The sequence below is a fragment of the Sorghum bicolor genome, chromosome 6 (assembly GCF_000003195.3).
Source record: "Sorghum bicolor cultivar BTx623 chromosome 6, Sorghum_bicolor_NCBIv3, whole genome shotgun sequence".
Taxonomy (NCBI): domain Eukaryota; kingdom Viridiplantae; phylum Streptophyta; class Magnoliopsida; order Poales; family Poaceae; genus Sorghum; species Sorghum bicolor.
In genome coordinates this window covers 867,990-878,606 of record NC_012875.2, presented here as the reverse complement: position 1 = coordinate 878,606, position 10,617 = coordinate 867,990, and the positions used below count along the sequence as shown (strand labels likewise).

The 10,617-nt window shown below is 45.0% G+C and overlaps 1 protein-coding gene across 1 annotated transcript; it reads left to right on the top strand.

Moving 5' to 3' along the window:
- On the top strand, window positions 7,527-10,388 carry LOC8057342 (heat shock protein 82). Its single transcript, XM_002447368.2, has 2 exons — window positions 7,527-7,977; window positions 8,134-10,388. Exons 1-2 carry the CDS (start codon window positions 7,822-7,824, stop codon window positions 10,126-10,128), a joined length of 2,151 nt encoding a protein of 716 aa, XP_002447413.1. The 5' UTR covers window positions 7,527-7,821; the 3' UTR covers window positions 10,129-10,388.

Below are 10,617 nucleotides of genomic sequence, written 5' to 3'. Positions count from 1 at the left end.
AACAAATGAAGAACAAGCAAGAAGAAGCTCCAAGAACAACAATGGTGCTCTCGGTTTCACATGGGCAGAGGGGAGGAGGGACCGGCCTATAAACCGGAACTTTAGCACCGGTTCAGGGAAAAAACCGGTTCTAAAGGGTTACCCTTTAGCACCGGTTTGTGTTACGAACCGGTGCTAAAGGGTTTACCTCGGCCCGTGGCTCTGGCCGGTGCTAAAGGGTCCCTGCCCCGACAACATCTGTCAGTAGCCGTTGGGCAGGACCCTTTAGCACCGGTTCGTGTTACGAACCGGTGTTAAATGGGTCTTTAACCCCGGGCCGCAAAAAGGCCGAGGTTTTTGGCCATTTTGGGCATCGACCAATGCCTCATTCTGTAGTAGTGATATATATAATATATATGTCACTAATATTTTCATGTTTACTTAGTCTTCATGGTGGAGTCAAACAATTATGTTTACTTTAATTTAACAGCACTAGATCTGGTATATAGAAAATAGTACTATATAACATACTTTATGATTATACATTTTTTTGTCTTTAATAGCTTATATTGATAATTAAGACATATATTTGAGATATATTTTTCTTTTTAATTAAAAGCTTAGGTTTGTGTTTAGATGCAAATAACATGGGTCACTTTATATTGACGATGAAGATTGGAGTATATCAAATTAATAGCTAAATGATTATTGTGAAAACTTTTAGGATTTATTTTTTTCTTAGCATGTGTCTCAATATAATTAACGTGGACGATATATTGTGGAGCTCAATAAGTTATATTATTAGAAGTGCCACCATTTTCACAAAACAAAACAAAACTGAAAATACACTAAATCCCATGTCTAAAGCGGCGGTGCCCAAGCCCTTCTTGATCCCTTCAGCGTGCTCGAGCCTGCAGGAGCCCGCTCATCTTGAGCCCGCCGAATTTTACAAGCTGGATAAACAAAGAAAGCAAAGTACATCTTGCAAATAAAATAAGGAGACTAGTAGTGATGTCGACATTATTACATATTAATATAAAAAGTTAGGGTCCATAAGTTGCTTCAAGGTAGCTAGGAGATTACTACTAGTTGTCCACTAATTAATACAACACAACAATTACATGCATAGATACAATACATAGTCCCACAGACTACTGGCTGCTAATATCACGACAGAGCTAATCGATCGCATTGCATGCAGTTAATACAGATCACATACTTCCGTGATTGTCTTGGTAGGCTCTTCACGCTGGGTAAATAGGAACCAAGGGAGTACAGCACAACAATTACATGCATAGATATAATATATATAGTACCACAGACTACTTGTGCTCGATCGATCAGCTTCCTCTGTTGTCAGGTGCAGCAGCTTACACAGAGGACTGCAAACATATATGAATCCAAATTAAAGCACAAGTTGTTGCATTGTTGGGATTTGAATTTGAAGTGAATATGTTATACTAAATGGTTGCGTTCAAGAGAATTAAAAAAGATGTATGTGCCATTAATTAATTTTACCGTGTAGTTATAATAAGGGTGGCTCAGCCAGTAAGCATAATCTGGCGTAGTTCTGCCGCCATACCTCATCACCATTCCTGTTGTTGACCACCAAGCAATATTTATTCATTTTATATTGAACAAAACAAAAATGCTGCTAATCCTGAACAATACTTTTTTTAACATAAAATCCAGAATTATACTAGCTAGCATATATCTTTCTCTGTATAGTAGGACAGCATTATTATATAATATATATTACTAGTACCTCCGAGCGTAAGATTATTAAGGGTGCCGCGGCCAAGATGGCTTTTGCGACGATGTTGGTAATCTTGCCGGCGTAGGTGCCGCCATAGGTGGAATGGAGGAGGAAGAGAGGGCTGCTCTGAAGAGTTGGTATCTCCCCAGTGAGCACCCTGAGGAGCTCGAGGATGTCCGCGGCCGCCTCCGAGAACGTCTGGGGGACGCCCCGCCTCATGATGTTGCCATCCTCCTCATAGCTGTAGCCGGTGCCCACTGGAGTGTCCTGCAGTACGTGCATACAATAATGGAGGCATTTCAGGTACATAGAATCACAGGACACAGCCACACACCGGCCAGACAGGGTGACAAGCAATGGGGGAAGCATGGAATTAGAACAAGCAACGTACCACGAACAGAAGGTTTGCCTTATTCAGCCACGTCGAGTTGTGAGGTTGCTGGTTGAGGTCCAGCGGCCCAATCCCTTTGAAGTTGCCATGCCCGGAGCTTGCAGGCGCCGTCTGATGACGCAAATCAACACAATTAGACAACACAAGTACACGTGATTGCCGTGACCCATGAGAGAGATGCATGATAGATTATGGTAGCCGTCATATACGCATACCGTGTACAAGACGGTCGGCCATGGCTTCCCCGGCGACGGCACACCCTGGGGACTCTTGTAGTAGTACCAAAAAAGGTACGCACCTGCAATGCAACGGTGAGCTTGCTTCAAATTTCAATTCAGCGCAAGAACAAGCAGCAACAACAAAGTGTCCATATAATTAATAACATTGATGCATGCATGTTATATTACATACCCTTGCGGACTTGCACATATCCCCAGAGCTGTGCACCGTCGGAGCTCCGGTGGGTGAAACTTTCAGCCGCAGAGTCCACAACAATGCAGCACAGCAGGATGCACAGGACTGCGAGCTGCAGGCGAGAGCGAGCCATCCTACCGATCGATCGAGACAGCAGGCACTAGTGTTTCTTGCGGACAGGCAGGCGCTGGTGCTTTTAATTGCAACTGGCCGGTAGGCGATAGCGAGATGGAAGGGTAGCAGCACGCCTGCTGTCCCTTATATAATGTGGAAACCTAGCAAAGCGACGGAGAGAGACAGACAGAGATACGCGACGTATCGACAAGCTGCGTGGGTCTCTCATCTCATCCTCCACGCCACTCCCATCCAAACTCTGTAGCTTAGTAGCCAGATTAAACTCAGGCCGCGTTCAGACTCTAAATCCCCTGTTAATTAGCGCGCGCGCGTCTAGACCGTCCCAACACGCGAGCGAGCGAGCATGTTGTCTGTGAAGCGCATATAGGCCCCCGTTTGGTTACTTCTGCTAAAATTCACATAAGATGTTTAGACACATATATAAACACATATATAAAGTACTAAATATAGATTACTTATAAAACTAAAAATATAGTTAGAGACTAATCTTTAGGATGATTGTTTTAAGTCTGATTAGTCTACGATTAGATACTAACTACTACAGTGACACATATGCTATTGATGGATTAATTAGGCTTAATAAATTCATCTCGCAGGTACCTATAATTTATTTTTCTATTAGTATCCAAATACCCCCCATGGACCACCCCATGTAATATCTAATGTGACACCTATTAAACTTTAGCCCCCACAACTAAACATCCCCTTAATTATGTGCTTGCTCCCTCTTCATTCCAAATTATAAGTTGTTTTGTCTTTTCGTAGTTTTTTATCTGCACCTAGATTTGTTATAGATAATGGAAATAAAAGTTCTGGCTTCATCGTTCCTGAGAGAGCAAGATTCAGACCAATTATTATAAACTCACTCTTAAAATAAAACCAGGATATACCAATCCTAACAGAATATTACTCCTATGCCCCCCTTAAAACTCATGTCTACTTTCTTGGCTCTGAAAATTTTCAACTTACCTATTTATTAGTCTCCAATCTAACTTATCATTCCATATTTGGTCTCTCCGTCAATTTGATGTTGTAACGGTGTAGATGGAAGGCAAAAAGTCGATTTTACCCCTAAGCGTGAAAGCATCGTTTTCCATAGTTTAGATTTCGTTTTTTTTAATATTTTATAGTTTAAATTGTGTATTGTAAATTGCATATATTTTCTAGCATTGTTTTAGATTCTTCTCGTAAATTACAGGTAAATTGTGCATTATATTTAGTTATTTTTATCTATATTTATTGCTCTATGCATATGCCGCAATATTCGATGTGACGGGAATCTTGAAAAGTTTTGGATTTTTGGTGTAACTAAACAAGGCCTAAATTGAGTTCACACATAGTGAGTACATATAAAAATTAGTTGTCACATACACACGCTAGTGCGACACACATGAGAGATCACACGCTAAGCCTTCTCTTACTTCTTGTACTCATTGCCGGGCTAGGCCGAGAAGTTTTGTTTCGTGTGCCCATTGCGGGGCTGTCAAGTATCACCTCTGGTTTCTTTACCTCCTCTTTGCCAAACAATTTAATTTTGAGCAAGAATCTTGTGCCTTGATCGAACCTATTAGTCGAAACAATCGGACATAAGTACGCAAACTTGATTTTTGCATGTCTGCTACTGCAAATGACAAAAATTTAGACTCACCCTTCGAGCAAAATAGTCCCAGATATCCGGTCTCTACACCCAGGAGTGTAGAAAGCCCATTATTACAAAGATTTGAGGATATGTAAAGAGAAAACCATAGTCTCAAAGATCGATCAGGGACGCTAATTCAAACAATACAAATGTTTTCATCCTTTATTGGATATATCTCTAAAGCAATGATTTCTAATTTCTTACTCATCGCGGAGAGCGTAACCAGTACGCTGTCTCATCACGCTGCAGCTCGGCCCAAGAGCGTAACCAGTACGCTCCTCTAAAAATTACCTGCATCATAGAGTTAGATTTTATTTGATTAAAAACAACGTCATTACGGCATCTCTAGATAGCCCAAAACATGGCAGCAACCCCCACCCAAATCAAATTCCTAATCCGTTTGTTCTGATTAGTTAGCCAACTACCAAACATGTGGGAGATTGATCTTGGTTGGATCAGATTAGTAGCAAAGAAGATGATCCTCCAAATCATTTTTGGTAAGGGGACAATGAAGGAACAAATGATTGATGTTTTCATTCCCATTACAGCTAATGCACTTCTGGTTTCCCTTCCAATTTTTCTTGGCGAGGTTGTCTTTGGTTAAGACGATATCCCTTTGCAAGAACCAAAGAAAAAATTTGATTTTTAGTGGGATTCTTATCTTCCAGATCTTCTTGTGCCGAAAAGGTGTTCGTGTATCTATAACATAGAGATACAAATAGCAGATGGAGAATAACCCAGATTTGGTTAAGCTCTATCTTAAGTAATCTAAACCTTCGACCAATTCAATATTAGAAATCCGTGCTACTAAACTAAGCCATTCTGTAAGTTTATAATCCACCAGGGCCCTTCTAAAAGAGATGTTTAGGGGGCTAATAGACATTATTTTTGAGACTATCACATGAGGATCCCGCACTATGTTGTATAATGCTAGATATTTAAACTTCAGAGGCCTATACCCTACCCATGTATCATCCCAAAACCTAGCACTGGTTCCACTTATGATATCGAAAGAACCTTTAGCCAGCACCTCCTCTTTAATACGCATTAGGCCTCTCCAAAAGTGAGAGTCATTGGATTTGGCTGTCACCTGAGTAAGGCTCTTGGACCTTAGGTATTTATTTCTTAGTAAAGATTGCCACATGCCTTCAGTGTTTAGCAAATTAACCAGCCATTTTGCTAGAAAGCATTTATTTTGCAACTCTAAATTTATAATACATAATCCACCTTGGTCCTTAGGACGACAAATGATGTCCCATCTGGTAAGTCGATATCTATGTTTATCTGAAGAGCCTTGCCAGACACTACTACACAACTGTTAACCGTGACGGGTATTTTACATTTACCGCATCGGGCATTGGCGTCCGCCACGAATGAAAGGTCTGAAAGCCCTAGTTTGGTATTGGATAATTGATGAAACCCTAGTACTAACCTCTATACTAAGTGTGTGTAGACTTAATGAGGTTGGTACATGCCAAGTGATGGAGCAAGATATGATCATGGTGATGACCACAAGATGATCAAGTGCTCAACTTGGAAAAGAAGAAAGAGAAAAACAAAACCCTATGGAGATCAAGGCAAAGATATTGCTTAGGGTTTTGGTTTTGGTGATCAAGACACCATAGAGGGTGTGATCACATTTAGGATAGATAGCCGTACTATAAAGAGAGAAATTCTTTGGCTCAAGTGCCACTAGGTGTCATTGTTCATCTGCATGCATTTAGAACCTAGTGAGCTAACTTAACTACTTTGAAAAAAATGATTGTGAAAATACTAACACAACGTTCACAAACAACACCTTAACATAAGCTAATGAATTCTTTTGATCTACCAGGTGATGACCTCCTAGCCGCGAAGTAACCATGTTAACATTGCATTTAACCTACACTTTATACTCCTCACACATTGCACACTAATTTATAGTGAGACCACCCCCTTCCTTACTCTTTGTAGGTACGTGTGATATAACAATCCACCACCCTATGATGGTTTCATATATATATATATATATATATATATATGTATATATGTATCTCCAAGCAAACTAGGCATGTACCAAACATGATGACTATGAATATCGCGTATAATAATCTGTGTGAATAGTTACCCTGTCTGCAATACTTTGTACATACTCACATTCCATATTCATTACTAGGGATGAAAACGGATCGGATACGGACGGATGTCACTGATATCATATTTGTTTTCATATTTTTGGTCGGATTCGGATTCGAATACGGATAATATCAACTATGTCGGATAAGATATGATTGGATGTCGACATCACAAATATACGATTTAAGTATTCGAATACGGATACGGTATCGGATGTTGAATATTCGGACTCGGATACGGACAGATCTAAACCTCTCTAAACGAATTCGGTCTCGAATACGGTCAGAAAATATCCGTACCGTTTTCATCCCTATTCATTACGTACAGTCCCATGTACATGTATATCCACACACATAACATCTATATTATTTTCAGGCAAACGTCATCAGACCCGTACTGATCGCGCGCGCAGGGGCATGCATTTCTTACTAGTAGACACACACGCATTTCTTACTAGTAGACACACACGCATTTCTTACTAGTAGACACACATAAGAAGGGAGTTCGTGAGAAATTTCTGAAACAATTCCAAAAAAAAAAAACCCTAGTCCCTAGTGGATAGGGTTCCATCAATGAACCACAGTCCCATTGACACTCGTGGCAGCTTTGAATCAAGGTTGACATAGTTCCTCATCCTCAAGAGTTTTTTTTTTTTTTGAAAGAAAAAAGATGACCGCATTGATTTTTAAAAAGACTTGGGGCGTTTTCTCTCTTCTTTTTGCAAACTATTGGCTATATTCGTTAATAAATAAATAAATAAATAAATAAATAAATATAAAAGAAGCGGTTTCATCATCAAAAAAAATAAATTAAAAGAAGCTTGAGTTCACTGGGATAAAAAAGTAAGTTTAGCCCAATTTGTCCCACGACGATCTTCTGATCTACTATATCTGAATCCGGCCCATACATGAGCACAGCCAATGAATTGGAACCAAGGAACTGGGCCCTCGATCTGGTCTCCCCAAGCCCAATACATCCATCCATCCATCCATCCATCTGGTCTGGAGGGAGAAACCAGAAAGCCGCAGAAGCTTCCGGAACATCCGCACCGCAGCGATGGGTTGTCTTGTCCCCTGCCGCCCCACCGCCACAGAGACATGAGATGAGGCGAAGGCTCCCGAAGAGCCGCCGGGAAAGCTTGCGAAGACACTGGAACACCTGCGAACTCTCTCCCTCTTCTTGCAGGCGATCCATCCACTGCTTGCTCTCATATAAAGCAAGCAAGCAAGCAAGCAAGCAATCTCCATCGGCGTGTCAGGAAACAAAGCAAGCAAGCAAGCATCGCACGAACGATCCATCCATTCATCGCCTCTCTCTGTCTCTCTTTCAGCAACAAGAAAGTCTCGTAGGTAGAGATCAGAGCAAGCACAAGCAGAAGCAGGGCAATCAATCATGGCGTCTGCGGACGTGCACATGGCCGGCGGCGGCGCGGAGACGGAGACCTTCGCGTTCCAGGCCGAGATCAACCAGCTGCTCTCCCTCATCATCAACACTTTCTACTCCAACAAGGAGATCTTCCTCAGGGAGCTCATCTCCAACGCATCAGATGTATGTATAGTATAGTATAGTATAGTCCATCCATCCTCTGTTTTTATTATTATTTCAATCTCATTCAGCCTGCTCTGTTTCGCGAAATGCTCTGCTGCTTCACTCGGATGAACCAACACCAATCTCATCAATGGCAATGGGCAATGGCCATTGCAGGCGCTTGACAAGATCCGGTTCGAGAGCCTGACGGACAAGTCGAAGCTGGACGCGCAGCCGGAGCTCTTCATCCGGCTGGTCCCAGACAAGGCAACCAAGACGCTGTCCATCATCGACTCCGGCGTGGGGATGACCAAATCCGACCTCGTCAACAACCTGGGCACCATCGCGCGGTCAGGCACCAAGGAGTTCATGGAGGCGCTGGCGGCGGGCGCCACCGACGTGTCCATGATCGGCCAGTTCGGGGTCGGCTTCTACTCCGCCTACCTCGTCGCCGACAAGGTCGTCGTCACCACCAAGCACAACGACGACGACCAGTACGTCTGGGAGTCTCAGGCCGGTGGCTCCTTCACCGTCACGCTCGACACCACCGGGGAACGGCTTGGTCGCGGCACCAAGATCACGCTGTTTCTCAAGGACGATCAGCTCGAGTACCTCGAGGAGCGACGCCTCAAGGATCTCGTCAAGAAGCACTCGGAGTTCATCAGCTACCCCATCTACCTCTGGACCGAGAAGACCACCGAGAAGGAGATCAGCGACGACGAGGATGACGAGGACAAGAAGGAGGGCGACGTCGAGGAGGTTGACGACGACGACGGCGACAAGGACGACAAGGACTCCAAGACGACGAAGAAGAAGAAGAAGGTGAAGGAGGTGACGCACGAGTGGGTGCAGATCAACAAGCAGAAGCCCATCTGGCTGCGAAAGCCCGAGGAGATCACGCGCGAGGAGTACGCCTCCTTCTACAAGTCGCTGACCAACGACTGGGAGGACCACCTCGCCGTGAAGCACTTCGCCGTGGAAGGGCAGCTGGAGTTCAAGGCCATCCTGTTCGTGCCCCGCCGCGCGCCATTCGACCTCTTCGACACCCGCAAGAAGCTCAACAACATCAAGCTCTACGTCCGCCGCGTCTTCATCATGGACAACTGCGAGGAGCTCATCCCGGAGTGGCTGGGCTTCGTCAAGGGCGTCGTCGACTCCGACGACCTGCCGCTCAACATCTCCCGCGAGACGCTGCAGCAGAACAAGATCCTCAAGGTGATCCGCAAGAACCTCGTCAAGAAGTGCATCGAGATGTTCTTCGAGATCGCCGAGAACAAGGACGACTACGCCAAGTTCTACGACGCCTTCTCCAAGAACATCAAGCTGGGCATCCATGAGGACTCGCAGAACCGCGCCAAGCTCGCCGACCTGCTCCGCTACCACTCCACCAAGAGCGGCGACGAGATGACGAGCCTCAAGGACTACGTCACGCGCATGAAGGAAGGGCAGAAGGACATCTACTACATCACCGGCGAGAGCAAGAAAGCCGTCGAGAACTCGCCGTTCCTGGAGCGGCTCAAGAAGAAAGGATACGAGGTGCTCTTCATGGTGGACGCCATCGACGAGTACGCCGTCGGGCAGCTCAAGGAGTACGACGGCAAGAAGCTGGTGTCGGCCACCAAGGAGGGTCTCAAGCTCGACGACGACGACGAGGAGGCCAAGAAGCGCCGGGAGGAGCGCAAGAAGCAGTTCGAGGATCTCTGCAAGGTGATCAAGGACATCCTTGGTGACCGCGTCGAGAAGGTGGTGGTGTCGGACCGCATCGTCGACTCGCCGTGCTGCCTCGTCACCGGCGAGTACGGCTGGACGGCCAACATGGAGCGGATCATGAAGGCGCAGGCGCTGCGGGACAGCAGCATGAGCGCCTACATGTCCTCCAAGAAGACCATGGAGATCAACCCGGACAACGGCATCATGGAGGAGCTCCGGAAACGCGCCGAGGCCGACCGGAACGACAAGTCCGTCAAGGACCTCGTGCTGCTGCTCTTCGAGACGGCGCTGCTCACCTCCGGGTTCAGCCTCGACGACCCCAACACGTTCGCCGCGAGGATCCATAGGATGCTCAAGCTCGGCCTCAACATTGACGAGGATGCTGCTGCCGACGAGGACGCTGACATGCCTGCGCTTGAAGAGGGCGCCGCCGAGGAGAGCAAGATGGAGGAGGTCGACTGATGAGGGGTCTGTCCGTTTGAGGTAGATCCTTCATCCATCCTGCCAAAATCGATCGATCGATGAGGGTGATGCCTCTGCTTTGTGTGTCTCTGCGTGTGGGTCCATCAAGTGTCACTGTTGGTACAGCAGGTCACAGTATTCAGTAGTAGTAGCTTACCATGTCTTGTGTCTTGTTCGTGTCACATTTCGGATCCGCTGTGTCATGCCAATGCTGTGGAACATAATATAATAATAATATACTCCTGTGAGTTCTCTGCTTCCTTGTTGCTTTCTGATTCTGGATCACAGCTTGTAGAAGCCATGTCTTGCTAGGATATGCAATCCAATGATGGACTTTTGAATTAAAAATTGAAGCATAAGCTTACTGCAGATTTGAAACGTCTCAGACCCTGAAGAAATCAAGCAGCTGTCTATATTCCTGCTAGTTCTTGTTTATTAGATGAAGAAAACAAGGCCTCAGTATAATAGGTATGGTTTACTAAGATCTTG

Coding starts and splice junctions, on each gene's coding strand:
- LOC8057342 (XM_002447368.2), top strand. CDS start 7,822: ATGGCGTCTGCGGACGTGCACATGGCCGGCGGCGGCGCGGAGACGGAG. Junction 7,978..8,133: donor TCATCTCCAACGCATCAGAT/GTATGTATAGTA, acceptor TGGCCATTGCAG/GCGCTTGACAAGATCCGGTT.